The sequence below is a fragment of the Caretta caretta genome, chromosome 22 (genome assembly GCF_965140235.1).
Source record: "Caretta caretta isolate rCarCar2 chromosome 22, rCarCar1.hap1, whole genome shotgun sequence".
NCBI lineage: Eukaryota > Metazoa > Chordata > Testudines > Cheloniidae > Caretta > Caretta caretta.
In genome coordinates, this window is record NC_134227.1 from 20,565,190 (window position 1) to 20,583,941 (window position 18,752).

The 18,752-nt window shown below is 42.2% G+C and overlaps 1 protein-coding gene across 4 annotated transcripts in view; it reads right to left on the minus strand.

Annotated features, from left to right (window-relative positions):
* ZBTB16 (zinc finger and BTB domain containing 16) overlaps positions 1 to 18,752 on the minus strand; it is a 178,364-nt gene that overhangs the window by 69,249 nt on the left and 90,363 nt on the right. For all 4 annotated transcript variants that reach the window (XM_048827508.2, XM_075122176.1, XM_048827509.2 and 1 more), the window contains exon 4: positions 2,295 to 2,381. In XM_048827508.2, coding sequence (XP_048683465.1) covers positions 2,295 to 2,381 — 87 coding nt within the window. The remainder of the gene's footprint in view (positions 1 to 2,294; positions 2,382 to 18,752) is intronic.

An 18,752-nucleotide genomic window follows, 5' to 3' on the forward strand; every position in this document is an offset into this window, starting at 1 on the left:
ATGTTCTTCATGGAATAGGACAACAGCTCTGGGGCAGGATATGCCATCATGTAAAAGACTGAAAGCTCCCCAACTCAGCTTCTGTAATGCAAGAAGTTTTAACTCCCTGGCAACAGCATCCCCAGACTCCTTCTCTTAGATTCCAATCAAACCATCTTAAATTTTTGAAAACCGAGCGCCGAGTAACATTTTGACAGATCATTTCACGTCTAGCATGTGTAGCTGTCAACCCTTTTCTACACTACGGTTTCAGGTCACAGCTGATAATATGATTTGATCTTTCAGAACACATTTAGCTTAGCGGAGAGACAGAAAATATTAGTTCTTCACCAGATTTTTCTGTTTCATCCAGAAAGACATCTGAGTTTTCTGCTTTCAATTGCTGTATGCGGAATTTAGCACAAGGAGAAAGAGCTTTCAAAGTAAGGAATGGCGGGGTGGGGGGGGGGACATTGGTTTAGCGTTGGAAAATTCATTTTTGTAGATTTTGTAATGAAACAGGAGATCTCATTGCAAGTCTCAGCCAAATCCCACAAGTCAGAGAGCTGGTTTTTCTCCTAGGTGTTTCCTGGAATGGCCATGATGGTGAAAATGCAGGTGCAATGTCATAATACACAAATATTCAGAAATATCCAGCAGAACCATACTGTTCCCCCACCATCAGAGGGCACTGAGAAAAGAAACGTTGGGTAAAAACTCCTGAAGAGCTGTCGGTGACTTATATAAAATGGAGATGCTGGAAAGCCCCATATAGTCTATCCATTTCTCTGCCTTAGCCAATGTTTGATTGTTCCCTTCAGTATATCATCTAGGGTTTCATTCAGCTTAGTTTTAAATCTTCTCAGGCAATGAGACTTCAACTAAATGCCTTATTGTCAAACTGACTTTAGACTTGAGTTAAAGGAAGCCAAAATAGTTAAGAGCAATCGTTTAGTTAAAACCTTGTCCTTTCAACACCTCACCTCTTTAGAGCCAAACAGGGCCCTAGGAGCTGAAGCGAAATCCAAAGAAGAGAGGGCTCTGCCTAGAAAGCAAAGCCCGGCATGCAAGAGGAAGACAACACTCAGACAACGGGAGTTATCAGAAGGGAGTGAAACCTCTTGCGGGTAATGGATAGAGGCAATTCCACACACCCCACTGCCCTGCTCTGACCTGGGTAACTTAAAAAAAAAGAAGCAGCCTGTATTGTCTTGGAAAAACATTTCTCCGTGCTCCAGGACAATACTTGAATGATGCACAAGACACATGGGCAACATTTCCCAATAGGGACCAAGAGTAAACTTGTAGTTCCCCCGCTGAGCCATTTCATAGATGGTCGTCCGGTCACTTCATCTCCACCTCGTGAGTAGGGTTACCAGGGCATCCAAGCTCCCATTTATTCTTTGGCTTGGCAGAACTCAATATTTTTTAATAATATTGATGGATAATATCAATGTTTATTTTAAATATTTTTAAAATTTTTTGTCTATTTAAATTTCAACAATTGTGGGAAATTAGGGGGGGGATCAGACAATAATTATTTAATGACAGTAGACACTGAGATTCAAACAATTAAAGCTTTATAAGCCAGCTGTTTTAGCCGAAGTGTAAAACCTGCTTTAGGCAGCATTCATTACAACGTGTTTTGTACACATTCAAGTGGGACTCTAGTAAGTTCTCCGCAGGATTTCTTACTTTGCCTATTTCTTAATTTTGATTACCACCACGGGGAATTTTTATTTATTTATTTATTTATTTATGTTTTGCTCGTTTGTGCGTGTGCATGTGCAGTGAAATCAACATTTACTGGAAAAAAAACGAATCCTTTCAATCCTATGTATTCTGCACAGTCTTATACAGAAGTTTGATCATCCTTAAGAAATAGGGCTCCTGTCCCCCCACTTTACAAGGATCACCTCTTAGAAACTGAATGGGAAAAGACAAAGGGGGCCAAAAAGATGTTCACCCTCTTCCCCCAAGCCTGGGAACACTCTCTTTTCTCTTGGTAGAAAGAACTCTGATTTTGGTTTTTGGTAAACGAGGGCTTTTGGGAACAGCTCTGAGAGTTAAGAAAGATTGTTTTACAAGGAAAAAATCTTGCTGTATCAACCTGTGTGTGAACCTGGGGAGAGAGGGTATGATCTGCTATCTCCAGTTGGAGCTAACAGACAGGTGAACACCACACAAATGTATCATTTATTCCTCTGTCTGGCTCTCTCCAGGATTTCTGGAAAGTTTTGCCTGCTCGACCAGGTGTCACTGTGCAGACCAACTACGTTTTTTGGGGATGTGTTTAAAAAAAAAAGTCAACATACCGGTGTGTGTCTGTCTGTGCGCCTCCAGGGCATCTTCTTTAGAGAACTGTGCACCACATTGATCACAGACAAACGCTTTGGCACCCGCTAGAGAGGGAAAAAAAAATAAAGAGCATATTATGAAGATACCCAGGCACAATATACGTCTTCAGATGATCCAACAGAAATACAATCTGTAAACATTTTTGTCAGAGACAATATTGCAACAGGGACCATTTAACGTACAGCAGGAAGGAAAGACAGACACAGACAACTTTAAGGTAAGAGTCTCTGTGCCAAGTAAAACATTGTCAGACTCTTCAAAACACCACAATTAATGTGGATTTTGTTTGTAATAAGTCAAACCAGAACAAGTTAAACAAGTCTGTATCCAACATTGCTAACTAAAGCAGTATTCCAATCAGTATTTGATAATGCAATACAAATTATCCATGCTTGGAGGACAGGATAGAGCAATTCTCTATGGCATCACTTTGTGCTGTCGTGAAAGTGATACAAATGCGGATCATTCCCAAAAAGGGAGGAAATGTTCTACTGAATGGGTCAGTGAAAGATCAAATATTTTACACCTAGTAAGATAACCCATAGATCCCAATTTATCCAGGAGCAGTGGGTCTTTTGCAGCACCAAAAGAAAAAACACAACACAACAAAACATACGGTTGTAGTAGCTTAGAAGAACAGCCTAATAATAAAATACACTATTAATATTACATTGCTCTTTACAATCAAAGAGCTGCTTTCCAACAAATTAGATATTTGTTTAAAAAAATCATTAGACATCAGTGACTTTCACCAGAGTTGTAACTGATCTAATTTTAATTGGTTTTCCTGCACTCTCTGCCAATTGTAGCAGTTATTACCAGTATCTAAAGAGGAGAGGAAAGAAAGAAAGTAGAACCATCTGATAAGAAACGTGGCAGAAACAACACAATTTAGTGAAAGGCACAGATATTTCTGTGACTATTAGAGAGATGTGGTATTTGTGGGAATTCTTAGAAAATTGCTATCAACATGCACTGCATATAGTGGGTCAGAGGCTCTAGTTATAATGAGAAAAAAACAGGATGTCTAACAGCAGATAAGTAACTTACAGATAAAAATAGATTAACAATATACACAATCTTCTAAGCATATGCTGCCAGGAAAAAGCTGTGAATGCATTTGTTAGATTTTGAAGTTTGATACATCTGCTGTAAGAAAACTAAATAATGATTAGAGTATGACAGGGTAATCTTCAAACTGGTATGATGTGGGGAAAAAACGCCAGCTACCTCACTTGTCATTTAGACCTTAGCTACATAGCTTCCCCTGCTACATTTGAAAGTGTTCCCATCATAAGATACCAAAATGCTACGTGGCTTATTTCCAGGAATTCAGATGGCACTTCTCATCCTCATCCCATCCCTCCAAATTTAATACGAAGAAAAGTACTTCGCTGCCCCCCTCAAAAATACAGGGCTTTAGAGAAAGGTGCAGACAAAACAGGTAGAGAAAGACAGAGGTGCCGTGAGATCCATTAAAGAGAGAATTCCTTTGCCTTTAAATTGCCTTAGTAACGGCTGGCTCACGGGCAGAAATATTTGGCAGCAGTGAAATTAAAAGTGATAAATTTTCTCGCCAAGCTTTGATCGATAATAGAGGTCTCATCTGTTAATCAATAAGACAGTCTGCCTGTTTACTGTGCATATGTTGTTCTCTGCTGCCTTCGGTATGATGTCAAGTTTGCATTCAAAACAACTCAACTGTGCATAAACCACATGGCTGTTCCCTTAAAAAAAACAAAACAAAACAAAACAAAAAAAAACCACTCCAGTGACATCATATGGCCGGTTACACATTTAAAAAGACATTAATGGAAACTTGCTTCTTTCAGCTACATGTAATTTTTTTTAAGTGTATATATTTTTATTCAGGCAGATTATTTCTTAAGAGCTTCTTTATGGGATAGGACCTGAATACAATATGGATGTGGCCAACTTGACTTGCAGCCAAGCTTACGCTACCCTAGTTCAAAGAGGAAGGAGATAAAGAGAACAAGCAAGGATAGGATGCCAGCTGCCTCTTTCCTCCACTAACAAAGTACTGCTTTAATAACAAACACAGCTCTATTACCAACATAATTAGAAAGGTCAGTTCTATTACAGTCTGTCATGCCAGAGATTACTCAGAGAATGTTTTGTTCCTGGATCATTGACCCAAAAGGCCAGTACAGTCCCTATTGGTACTGCACATGCACCCAATAGCCAAAGGCTGACATCTCTGAGACTTGGAATAGAACAATCTGATTGCAGACAAATGCCAGCTCGTTCTCAAGCCATTTACTTTTCCTAAAACAGCAACAAAAAAGCGTGTAGTCCACATTTAACCCCAAGCATATGCTAATTTGTGGCAGGTCTTGTTTTGTTTTTAAAGAAGATGCACTTTGGGGTTCCTGCACATCAAATACAGCAGGTCTGAAATGACTCACTTCTGTGCTTGCTCTCCTCTTCTGGTTGGCCACATTGCATTAGAAGCAGCAATATGTGACTGGAGGAAGAATGCTAACAAGTTTGGGGCAGTCTGAGACAACTTCCTGCCTTTCCTAGAAAATGGATAAAATGATACATGCAGTGGGCAGAAAGCCAGTTTGAGCGGATGGCATGCCAAAAATGAAAACATGTAGGCAGATGTATAGCAGGGCTTTAATAGCCTGATTCTAAGAGGGGCTCAAAACCCCAGACAGCCACTCAACTCAATGGTAGTTCAGGAGTGCTCAGCAACTCTGAAAATCAGGCCATTAATTATATTAGATATAATAGTTTGCCCTGGCTTATAAATACAGACATGCATTATTAGCATTGCAGCCCTGCCTTCCAGCTTCAATCAAGGGCAGTATCAGTTTAGTATTGGCTACCTCCATTGGAGGATTATATCCTGAACTCGAAGGGAAGGACATACTCTTTGGTCTAATAGATGCTTTCAGTCTCTAACTTCCTAGGAGCCTATGATATACAGAACACCTTGTTAAGTTTCTGTGCTGTGCTTTATTAAAATAAAAGCAGCTTTGATAAGCACTTGCACTGCACTGTCCAGGTTTAAATTAATACAGCCTAGTTCTATAAACTTTTCGAAAAGCAGTTGGTGAACAATGGATAGGCCAAGGTATCCTGAAGTATGAAGCCACTGAACAATGTGCAAGGAAAGCACATAATGTATAGCAAACAGTCACTGGGGCAACAAAAGTGCACAGATGCTTCAAACTCCTTCAAACCCCCAATGGGAGGCACTACCCCGGAAGTTACATCAACCCGATACAGCAGCAAGTTTCAATAACGTACCACATCAGCTAAGGCAACACAGAAAATAGGTCATCACTTAAACACCTTCAGGTTGTTTTCCACTTGTCCTGGATACCATTAAGACCTGGATGTTTACTGCTCATGGCTGTGAACCTGCTTATTTGCAGCATTCCCTGACCCAAGTATAGCAGTGTTGTCTCTTTTGCCCATGTGGAAGATGAAGTTCCCTGATTGGGTAGGTTCTTCTTTAGTCTCAAGATGTTCATCAAGGGTCAGGAGTAGGTGGGTCAGGACACTGTATGTACCAAAGAAATCTGCCAAAGAAATCTGAACGGGGACTGACCGCTACAATGCTGTATGACCAGGACACAAACAAACCCACAAGGCTGTGATGCTACTGAAGCCTGACTGCAGAGTCTTGTTGGGCTGGAGAAGCAAACAAGCCAACCGCCTCCACCTCATCTTCAAAGGAGATATAACCATCAAGACAAGATGGGAGACAGACAACAGTAGAAAATCTTATTCATTTTTCCAGGCTCAATAGGCAGTTTTTGCAAAGCAACGGAAAAATGCTGCCCCTCTGGGAGAAGTTGGCTCATGTACTTTGATATGCCTGGGACAGAACTACTGCTAACCCCCATATGCCACCCCAAAACCCACAAACAAAAATTGAGAGATGCAACTCGAATGAGAAAGGGAGGGAAAAAAAATCTCAAAGACTAATATTATAAATGCAAAACAAGAAAATAAAGAGCTTGCCAGCATCTAATGGAGGGTTTGAAAAATTCCTTGAGATTTTAAAATAAACATCTTGAATGTTCTGATGAGATATGCATGCTTGGTTACATAAGGAAGTACAGAGTGTACCAAAACAGCATACCCCAAAAAAGCATAAGCTGTCAGAACAATAAGTACAGACATAGGGCATTTTACAACAGGCTATGCTGTACAGTTTTATTTACAGTACCTCTTATCAGTCAGGGAACAGTACACTGCCTGCCAATTTCAAAAGGCCAGTACTGTGTGTTCTTTCACTCAAGTAGATGTGTACTCCAGGCAGGGAATTTTTTTTAATCAACAAAACAAAAATTGATGCAGAGCCAGAATTCCTGTAATGTACACATGCTTGGGCGGGGGAAGGGGGCAGAGAGAAGAGAATGCAGTGATTGAGCATGTAAATAGTTCAAGGTTAATTTTAATACGTGAGTCACCAGGAAAAATGTCATCCAACATCTGAGCTTATTATAACAGGGTTTTAAAAAAATGGAGATATTTATTAAAGAGAGCTCTGGAGAGGTCATGATTGAGAGCAATACATCAAAAAGGTTCTGGTGTTACTTAAGAAAACACCTAGAGAAACTATTAGTCCATTGAAATGTAAATATTGTTTGGGGTATTTTTAGTAAGGGGTTTGCATTGCCTACAGTATATATCTTCAGATGATCTACCCAACGGGATGGAACTTTGCATGCTGCCAAGGGTCAGCTGTGATGGAGAGCATGCCTTGTAACTGGCACAGAAGTCTCAGAGGCTTACATTTATATTTGTACAAGTAAATTTATAGCCCCTGCCTAATAAAGGTCTGTGCTGCAAAGGACTGGCATAAACATACAATGGAGCGGCTGCTTTTTCCATTCAGCAGGATTCTGCATAGTCACTGCTGTCCCCTAGACTGGCTGCAAATCTCCATACTCCTCACCCTCTCATTCAGCATTATTCCGTCACCCTGAACGTAAGAAACAGCTATAGCCCCTTCTCCACAGCCCCAGAGACACTAATTGTACCTCCCCAAAACAACCCCCTGTGGTCACCAGCGCCCACAAAGAACAAGCAAGAGATAAGAGACAGCTTCTGCTGGCTTTTGGAGAGGGAGTGGCGGCAGTGGAAATAAATAATCCAAGCATAAATGTGGATGAAAATTAAGAACTGCTTATTTTGAGTGATGTTTCCAAACACAACAGTAAAGCGAAGCCTGCTTCAGCACTTGAACGCCATTATCTCACAAAACTTGAACACAAAAAACCTTTGTGCCTTAGGAACACTGGCATTAGGGGTAGGGAGTCTGGCAGCCAAGAAAGAGGATGAGCACCAAGTACCACCTAGCAAGGTTTCAGCACATAAGCCTCCTTGTAACAGGCCAGCATCACTTTTTGGCCTTGGAAGAATGACTTAGTAGCCAATAGAGGAAACATCTGTGTCTATATACTGCACCTACCTATTATTCTCTTGGTCAAAATTAAGGAAGACTGTCATTTGGGACAGGGGGTTCCTTTAAACGTTGAGAAAGTGAAGACTAAGCGCGAATCCTTGACTGAACCGACTACTGCCTGTATTGTGTTAGCATGTAGCCATCCAAGTGAAGCATCTGGGCCTCACTGTGCAAGGTATGTACAGAAGGAAAAGATGGTAGAAGGGAAAGATGGTCCCTGCCCCACAGAATGTTGAATATTTTTATTTATTAGTAGCGCTTTATGACAGTCAATAGTTTCCTTCAAATGTGTCTTGGTTTCCCTCTCACTCACTCACACACACTTACTTTATTCAGGCAAAACATTCCATTTCAGGGCCTGTCAGTCTCTTACTTTGGGTTTGTACAATGCCTGCCCAATGGACCCCTGGATCTCATTAGGGACCTCTAGGTGCTATCAGAACAACAGGCAGAACAACCGGGTTCAGAAGTTATACAGGAGCAGCTCCCCAAAACTAGGTCTCTGATAAAGCTGTGACTCTTCTGGCAAGGTTGCAAAAGGCAATTATGAAAGGAACCACTACAATTATTGTGGATGAGAGAGAAAAAAGAGTTCATCGGCACGTGGCTAATAAGATCAAACTGGAATTGATGAACATGCTTGAAATGGAACATCTTAAAAATACTTGGCCAAGAGCGCCAAGTTTTAAATTGCACTCCAGCACATCTGGGCAAACTCCGACAGGAACCTGGCAGCCAGGGATTTTCTAGCACCGGTGGAATCTGCTCGGACCCAGACAGTTCCAGCAGCTTAGCAAGACCACATTAAAGCCATTCTAGTAGAACCAGGCAAGGCAGCCAGAAATAGTAAGTCTGAGCCATAACAATCAAATGGAAGCTAGACTTGCAGCTTTTGACAAGCTTTGACAATTCTTAGCGTGACAAAGAAGGGGCACATAGGAAAAGCATAGTCTTAAGACAAAGCTGACAGACTCACAGGTGGCATGCTTATTACAAACTGGTTTCTTCCAAGACCTAGAATTCGAAGAGGGTGGATGATCAAAAAACAACCAAAATGTGTGTCCCAAATACAGTCATTTCTTAATATTCATGTACAGAATCTCACTTTTCTTTGGGAACCAGGTCTAATGATTTGTTGTCTAGCTACCAAATTACTGGGGAAATGTGGTAGACTCTCTCCATACAAGTGAGAGAGCGTTAGTCTACACTTAATTTTACTGGTATAGCTATACAAAAAACAAAACAAAACAAACTACCAAAAAAAACCCCACAGATGGTCCCCGGGTCTTTTGCTCTCCTCTGGATGTTACCAAGGTGACAAAAGAATAACGTATCCAAGCTCCTCATCTCATCTGGGGTACTGATCTGTAGAATGGTGGCGAGTTTGTGGCAGCTTCTCTTTCTGTCTCCCGGAATTGAGACCAAAAACTTCCAAAGGCCTCAGACCACTGTAACATGGCTGCAAGCCTTGAGGCAGTTTCCTTCTTCTACTTGCAAGAAGGTTTTATGCTTTTCTGGTTCTAGTTGGACAGGTTTACCTTGCAAGGGAGCTGGGCTCATGGGGACAGGCCCACTGTTGTAATTACACAGCATGAGTGACTTTTTAAGTCTTATGGGGCCCCATAGGAAACCAGATCCACAAACTAGTATCTAGGGCTTTCTGTTTGCTAAACTCACTGCTGGTGCACGATGCTCCTGCACATAGGAGAAAAGCTACAGAGGCACACACCTTGCCCCTCTCCAGTTACTGATTACCAGGCAGTCTGACCCTTTGCATTCCTCCTACAATATGAGCATATTGATATCCTCCTCCTTCTACTGCTCTAGCTGCCCACACAACCACCAGGATGCAGGCAAAAAGGAATATCAGTTTGGACTGGGATATTAACCGAATTCACGAAACTTCTGGGCACAACCAGGGGTAACACACCAATCTCATTGACTGTTCAGTTAATCTGTGCTAGAATTCTACAAATAGGCTTTATCCAGCTCGATTTTGGACTCTCCATTTTGAACCATGATCTGGAAACTGCATGCATCAATGTGCAGGAATGATTATGGGATTATGAAAGATAAAACACAAAAACAACCAACAAAACCTGTCTCCTGTAGATCTTCTAGATAATCTTGTGGGTTCTTGTGCAATACAACCGGATGCTACCCTGGTGTTCAACTCCTCCTTGCCTCTGCACCCAATATCAATGGGATATGTGCCCATGTAACCCACTTGCCTTCACAACGTAAATGGGCATTTGACAGAGTTTCCCAGCCTGTCTGCCAGGCCCCAGTCCTTGTTCCTTTCCTTCCACAGGAGAGGTGGTTGGTTACCTTGGAGAGACTCACCAATGAGTTGGTTACATATACAGAACCAGGCCCTTAGCTTGTGTGGCTCCACTGAATTCAATGGAGCTTTGCCAACAGAGCTGAGATCTGGCCACTGTACCTGCCAGAAGCTGCAGATAAAGATGAAAATGCCCTTGGTGATTTTTGCTTAATAAACCAAAGGCACCCCAAAATTTCACTCCCTAAGCCCTCACTATTTTGAATTCATTTAAAAGAAAGAACAGAATCCTTCAGACTCCCCTGGGCGTTTACACTGCAAAATGCAGAGACAATTGATCAACTGCCAGCTGTCTGGTTCAACGCTCACTTTAGAATAAAGCAAGCAGCAAGCCTTATCATTTGACTACATCTTCTGTAAAATATCCTGAGTCTCAAAGACACAGCTTAAAGGTCCTGGTTAAGTGATACCACTAGGATAGCACTAAGTCTTCAGAAAACCTCAGCTGATCTGAAAAGAGAGCTTTTCTATTTTTAGTCACTATCAACCTAATAATACTTCCCAACACTCATTCAGTTTAATTACTTTATTGAGGACAAGAAATAGGCTCTCCAGTTTTAACACTTCTGATGTAAGGAAGTAGTAAAATGTTCTAACTGGTTAAAAATGACACTCGTTGGCTTGCCTTTGGTGTTTCTGAAACCTTAATTGTGGCTCAGGCAGTGGATCTAAAGATCCTTGGCTGTTTCATAGCTTTGATTTCTACCCCCTTTCACCATAATTGAGGTGTTGCATTACAAATACAGCAGTGGCATTTTCCGAGTAAAAATATATATTCTTAGAAGCTTGACTTTCAAGACACAAATTTTTCCCCATCGCGCTTAATGGCTGTGCTTAGCTTTTTTTATTGTTCTGTTTTGTTTAGCCAGGAGAACGGTCTGTGTGTATAACTGTTTTTACTGTATTATGTCCTGAACATTAAAATGTACCTGACATCTAAAATGACATTAAAATTGGGGCTTGAAAATAGAAGTGTTTGAGATGTAATAGAGGACCTGAAAATTGTGGGTATGGAAATGCACTGTTGATAACTCTGACTCTCACGCCCCTTTGCTACTTGGCAGCACAGAGCATCCAGAGGTGTGTTTCCAACATACAACATGAAGATGAAACCGACTGTTCCTACCTCAAACACCATGTTTTAAGCGCTCTTCCACCCCCTCCCTGCTTCTACTAGATTTCATTTAGAGCCATAAATGTTATCAAGATGACAGACTGAGCACATCTGTTCAAACAGGGTTTTATAAAAGGACCCTTTTGCCTTTAAATGCTGCAAGTCCACTCCTCCGCTTAGGTGTTCAGCTACCTTCATAAACCTGCCTTTCCTACAAAGGCAGACAAGTAATGCCTCATTAACCTTCCCAACTAATTTTACAGTTTACTAAAACACTGTTTTCCTGCACCCATTTAACCATCCCTGACTGTGATAAACTTTTATGGGGATGGCAGAGAGGAGAAAGACAGAAGACAGGCTACGACGGGGGGAGAGATTAACAGAAAACGACATGCTTCCGCATTAAAGGGTTGCAATTTTTATCCACAGGAATTGGATGACAGGCACAGCCTTAGAGAACAGTAGTGGCAGGAGCAGCGTCTTTGTGTCAAAGGGCTACCAGAGGTCTTCCTGTCTACAGGAATCTGTCTGCAAGAGGATTCCTTGATGCTCTGACAATTACAGGGCATATTCCACCCTGACTTACAGGGCTCTCGCGGTGAGATCACTTGCAGGTGCATGAAGGGTGTAAGCCACAGAAGAATCTGACAAGGACTTTCCTTGGGTTAAAGGAATGGAATTCTCTCCAGATTTCTCACCTTCCTGGTGTTACTTTAATTCAGCCCAGCCCCACAGCTCATCGCAGAGCCCAGAAGAAGCCCCTCTAATTCATCAAAAAACTCAGCCTGGTGAAGAGAGATTTTTCAACAGGATTGTATGAAGTCTTGCTCATGGTATTCATTTAAGACCTTTGCAGTTTTCCAGTCAACTGTATTCAGGTACCATCCTCATCCTCTTCACCAGGATCAGGTGGGACAACATCCAACTCAGGGCTTGCATGCAGCCACTAAGTGCTTTACTACTGCCTAGAAACAGGGAAAAAATAAACAAAGCTCCCAACCACGTTAAGGTCTCTCTAACAAGATCACCAAAGCAGTCCAGAATTCCAGGACTTCTGTTCTCTCTCAATGCATTGCATCCAGTATGCTTGTGATAGATTCCAAAGTAGGCTTTACACCAGAGCTTTCTTTATTTGGATATTACCGAAACCACATTTGCTGGTTACAAGCCCGCCTCGAAGACTTGGCAAAAACATTATGCCATCATTCTTCACTGGTTCTCTTCACAGACCTGGGGTGAATTTTCAATGAATTGCATAAGGTGTTTTCTAAGTTTTCTGACTCCCATTAAAAGTCAATAGAAGGAGGATAGCTAAAAACCCTACTCAGCTATAGAAATAGGCTCCTGTGGTTTTTTAAGTAACAGCCACCAATGACCATCTGTAAGCAGAATGGGGAACCTCTTCTCTCTGACAGGGGAAAGCTTCAGTCTTGGCTGGGCTGTCTGGGAAATGACAGCTGTTAGACCCACTTCCTTTCATCGTGCCCTGAAGGCCCAAAAAACCCTCAACCCACTGTTTTCAACACTAAACTTGATTGTCGCGTAGGTGTTTCATTTTAATCCCAAAGCGTGGCATATTATGTACCCAAGTTTGAGCAAGCGTTTGGAGAGTGCATTCCTTCAAAACATTTCGCCCATTTACTTTAAAATAAAAGGAGGGGATAACACTTACTCCTCTGGCATTGTGTCTAGTGCAAGGAGGCTGAAAGGGATCAGAATGACTAAGTGAATACAGGATTCCCTTCCAGCTGTATTTCCACAACTCACCAGTGAGCGTTTCACGTATAATAAATATATTCCCACCCCCTTCTAAAACACAAGAGATTAATATATAACCTCACATTTTTTGAAATGCTGTACATAACAAGAATGTGGAACGGAAATATGGATTTTTTTTTAAATTGCAAAGTAAATTTATGCATTGTTGTCACTTTACTACCTAATTAATTCAGTAATTTCAAAAACAATTGTATTTATGTTCCATTTACCACATCAAAAGTACAAAGAAAAAAAACCAACACTGATGCTAAAATAATACCTCAAGGCATCTATTTTTAATCAGTTAAAAAAAACTGGTTTCTATACAATCTCTCTTGGGCAGACCACCAACTCTAGGAGAGAGAAAACAGCCAAGCCCTCTATGAGGACCCTTCCTGGCTGCCGAAAACAGAGCTTGTCAAAAAAAAACCAAAAAAAACAAAAAACACAAATCCATAATGGCCTGAGGCTCCTCTCCAATCTATTTTCTGCTCAGCTGGTTTTAAATGAAGTTATTATGAGTCATTAAAACACCCGCAAGCCTGTGGAAGTCAGCCAATTACAATTTTAAATTTAGCCTGTTCTCTACCCCATTCTCTTGTTTTCTTCTTTTGCCCACATAAAGCCGCTGTGGGGTTTTTTTATTATTATTATTTTTTTCCCTTTTCCTCTATTTTACCCAAAGTGGAAGAGACAGTTATAAAAATGTCTTGTATTTTATATCAAAAATACATCCAAGGGCCAAAAGAAGGAAACCAAGAATAGTTTCTGTGATCGGAAAATGCAAAAGGTTGGGTTTTTTTGGGGGGGGGGAGGAGGAAATGGGGGTTAGTATTAAAAAAAGTAATCAGTGAATTTAAGAAAAATAAAAAGCATAGGTTTTAAAAGGTAAAGACAGACTTCTAAATTGAGCATGAATGTCAGGGTAAGTCACTAGATATGATGAGCTCATTTCGTTTTTAAATCTGGAAGGTAATGGTCTGTGCTGTGCTATTAGAGCAAAGGAAGAATTTTTGGCTTCCATGTAACCCTCATTGTACAATTGCCTGGGATATAAAAGCAGCCCCCACCCAACCCAAGTTGAGCTTGTTGAATACCGTTTCCTGCATAATCATAGTGGTTTATGCTGCTTAAAGCAGGTTTATAAACATCTACTGTTATCTTTGGGACAATCTGGCTGACTAGTGCATGCATTTCAGATCAGCCTGAATGTTCTTATTTGCTCTCAGAAGGTGGGAAAAGATCATCAGGGAAGAAAAATAGCATCCAGGTTCAATGGGAGATCACCGCATCCATAAGGACACGTTGGCCATGTAGATTAAAAAACCCTGTGGCTTCTGACTTACACCCAGCCCACCCTCTACTCCAAACCTACACAGCCCTCTTTCTGCAACACATAGATTCCAAGCCGCCCCACAAATAGTCTTGTACAGTGGTGGTGCTTTTGGTTCCGCACAATTAGATCTGTAGCAAGTTGTTATAGATGTTTAGACAATTGTTCAAGCCTCTTGAATGGTTCACATAAAGGGCGTCTGGATAACCACCTTCACATGATGTGAGGTTGACGGTGTGACCAGAGCATGTTTCCTGGACATTGCCAGTGCTCCCACATTACCGCAGCAATGGCACAGTGCACAACCTAAATTTCTCACAGCATCTCAAATTTAGGGGTGGACTGACATTTTTATTCCACAGTTCATTTCATAACGTCTTGGCATGGACCAACTCCCTTCGCCAAAGGCCAAGCAAACTCCCCGACATGAAGCGAAGGCCCCTTTGCAAGAGAAAACTCTTTGCACTTATCCACCTCCCCAGTTCCCATCCATCAATTGATTTTACAAGATATTTCAATCCACAGACAACCAGGAATGCCTTTGAAAGCCCAATGTGGTCTAGGACTATGGGTAGAGATCCACTACCCAGGCTTTGTAGTTGTATAAGGGACAAATGCTCAGAATCAGAAACTTTGGCATTCCCCAAGAGGGACTCTCTCAAGATGGTCTGAATGGTTTCTACATTCTCAGCTTCCAGTACAGGGTTACAAATTGAGAAAGATAGATAGATAAAAACACCCAGTGAAAATTGTGTCATTGGCTCCCATCCCCTTCCATGCTACTGAGATGTAACATGTTGACTTGATTCTGATCTCTGCACGGATGAAGTAATAACTCCTGATTTACACCACCATGAGAGCAGGATCACTTATATTCTCTTAATAATGCTTTGGGTGTTGTGGACTAGAGCTGGGGTTCCCTGAAGAAACACTCCTTTGGGAATTTCTGAGTTTTACGGTGCTGCCATTTCCCCCCACAAAGCTGAAAATTTATGGCTGGGTGGTGGAGGGATGGCTCTTTTGGGGGGACACATGGCTAAAAATCTTTTTCCAAATAGCTTACAACACCTAGTCAGTAAATGGCAGCAAGTCTCACATACCCAATGCGTCCAAATAGACCTGAACAATTTCAGCAGCTTTTTACACTTGCTGATTTTAGAAGAATTGTTACAAGACATTCATCCACAAACTTCACCCGATTGAAGGGAGTTCTTCCCAAAACAGGAAAATGGGTTTTGTTTTTCATGCAACGTGTAAGTGGAGCTTTTAAAGAGGTGACCCCTTTGCGCAAACCATGCCAACAGAGAAGCATCACAAGGGCTAGGTCAAAGGAAGAACTACCATCGTTCCAAATTACATTCTAATAGGTCAAATAAGTCAAATTGGAATGGAGAAAGAGGGAAGAAAAGCACCTAATTGTTTGGGCTTGTTCCTTAAAACATTCAGGTCCCATAAAGGATTCAGCTTTCAGAGATGGGCTGTGTAGGTTTGATGCCAGAGTCATGCCCTCATCCAGGGTGCAACTGAAACTGAGAAAGGCACAGAGGTCAGGCTGCTAATTCTGTCCATCCAACTTTGCCCTCGTGCCTAGGTACTGAAGCATTTCTGTGCCATGTTGCAGCAGACTCTGAGTCACCTACTTGCAAGCAGGGCAAAGGTCAGCACTGAGTGAGGAATTGTCTGCTCCCAAGTTCCTGGGTTTTGGTTGGCTTGTGTTCTGCCCTGAATGCCATTTTAGAGATGTAGTCCTGGAGTTTAGCATGTCTGGGTGTCACCCACAACATGGCTTCTGCCTCCCAACTTACCTATCCGTCACGGTCGGACAGCAAGGGAAAAAAAGTTAAGGGCTTTTGTAAAGTCTGGAGCATTTTGGCCCTTTGGTGTCCCGCCTCTAAAAAAAGTGCTCCCGCCAGCCCACCAGCCATTTAAAAAGAAGTAAACCCCACATGAAGGGGAAAGCTAAGAATTCAGAGAAAAGGAATACAAGAGACGGAAAGGCATTTGACTAAGCACCAACCATGTCATATTATCAACTTCATTAGCCTGTTCCTCCCCCCACAGCAGCTTATGAATTTGTGGACTATTTTGGGACTAAAAAAATAATTTCGGTTTAGCGAAAAATAGAGGTTATTACACAATTTCCACTTTTCTCTCCACCCTTCAAGTAATGTTCTATCTGACAGCCTCCTCTCAGAGGGGAAAAAATGACAAATCCAATCCAAAATTCAACAGCCTGTGTTCTGTTCAGAAAGCACACAGTGTACTGTACAGCCCATAAAACTCCAAACAGCCTCCAGACACTTCTGCAATCGTCCTCCATCAAAACACTTTGTCTTGCATACAAAAATAAGATACAGTGCTGAACAGAATACAAAATCAGCCCATTACAGTACAGGGAGGCTGCTACTTAGCAACAAGGGGGCTTTAAAGCTGTGATACTCTACAGGAAACAAAATGTGTCAAGCCTGTTGGGCAAATGATAAACATTAGCAGTATTAAAAAACACAAAAGCCATGTAAATGGATTGCACACAACATGGGGAGGAATTTAAAGAACGCATCTTGGGGAGAGGGGGAGGACGGTTTGATCAGCAATGTCACCCCAAATCTGGATGCAGAGTCCTGAGCATGTTTATGTTCTCCTTTTCAGGAGGGAGGGAATGTTTTCTAATACCGCAGCCTACAGTGAACTTTCAGAACTTTCCCATCTCGCATGCATGATGAGAAACCAGAGAGAAAATGGGTTACAGTAGGATGATCACATATATTTAGCAGTATTAATGTAGACAGATGTGCATAAGATTTATTTGCTACAGAGCACACAATGGTGTAATGGGTCCTGGCATTACACTCGATGCATAATGCTTAGCAGAACACCTTGAATAACAAAAAGCATCCAAAAGAGGGGGAGGAGTAGTGATGGCTGCAAAATAAACGTATTTCAGCAGGTAAAGGGGGAAAATACCCTGGCTCTGGATCAGCAGCAGGGCTAGGACTCCAGCCAAAACAGGAGCTAAAAAGCAAACCATATTCTTCCAGTCTCATCTTAGACTCTTGAGGCAGAAAAGGAAGGCAGGGAGGGGCTGGGGGAAAAGAAATGTATATTTCATTAGCCAGTGTATAATTTATAAACAGCATTAAACAGTTTGTTTTCTTTTTTTCCTCTCTCCTGTGTATGAGGGTTGGACAGCAGTCAAGCCTGCATTAATTTCTGCTTTGGGTACAGTGTGTTCTTGGATGCACATCTGCGAATGATCATAAACTCTCTGGAATGCTGGCAGAACATCCAGACCTGCCGGCAAGCCGATGACATCACTCTGGGAATAAATTTGGGATGCCAGCCAAAATGCAAAAAGGGAGGGGGAAAGGGGAAGAGGGAGGGTGAACAATCGCCAAAGAATCTCAGCGCTTCCCTTTTTTCTTAACTTTGCATTGATGCACACACCGACTTCAGCAAACAACAACATTTTTAAAAGGCACCAGAGAGGGAGGCAGCTTAATTCCAAGATGAACATCTCAGATACTTCACGAGAAAACATCTTCTGTAGCTCACCGCTTAATAAGGAGATAAGCGCAGAACACGAAGAGGAAGAAAAGTTTACATTTATTAGAGACTGGTAGCAAATGAATTAACCACAGCTTTAGATCTTGGCTGGATAAAAGCAGCCCACTAGGACACACGATGAGCGATCGTGGGCCACACCAGCAGAGCGGGGGAGGGCACGGGGTTGGTGATTGCACAACACAGCCAGCGAAAGGAGGTGGCTAGTGAACCTTGGGCATCTTTGCTCCACGCATTTTGCCACTGCTTTTGTCGCAGCCTTTCTGCTCCTTGATGCCAGGCCCCAGATTTCAGCGTCAGGAGTCTCCTATACTCTTGTCACATCAACAGCTGAAGTCAGAACGCCTGCATCACCTCGCCTTCCTGTCATGCAGATTATACATCGGACGGACGGACGGACGAGGCAGCTTATCTCTTCGGGTGTCAGAATCCTGCTAGTGCTAGAGCAATAGCAACCTGGGAGAAGAAGATCCCAAAATCTCATCTCACCGCCACACCATGTGCGCACACACTTCCAGGGACTGGCTTCCCCTCATCCTCCCCCTGCATGTCCCTAATCCCAATTCAACCCTTCCCCACACTGTAGCCAGGTCAACTTTTCTTAGTGGCTAAAAAGCTGGGCTCAGATCTTGGCTGCCCTTAAAACAGGGTGCAAGATAAAAATTACTACCACTGCCCCCCACGGGCAGAATTCCTGTGCTCCTTAAAGACGAGATGCCATGGAATTTTAATTCTGGCTGGGACACTACGTGCCACAAACGGGATTTAGTTCAGTAGGGCCAGGCTGTGGGCAGACTTGCCTCTCCTTCACTGAAATCAACAGGCAGCCTGAGGCCTGCTCAGAGGTGAACGCTGGCTGCAG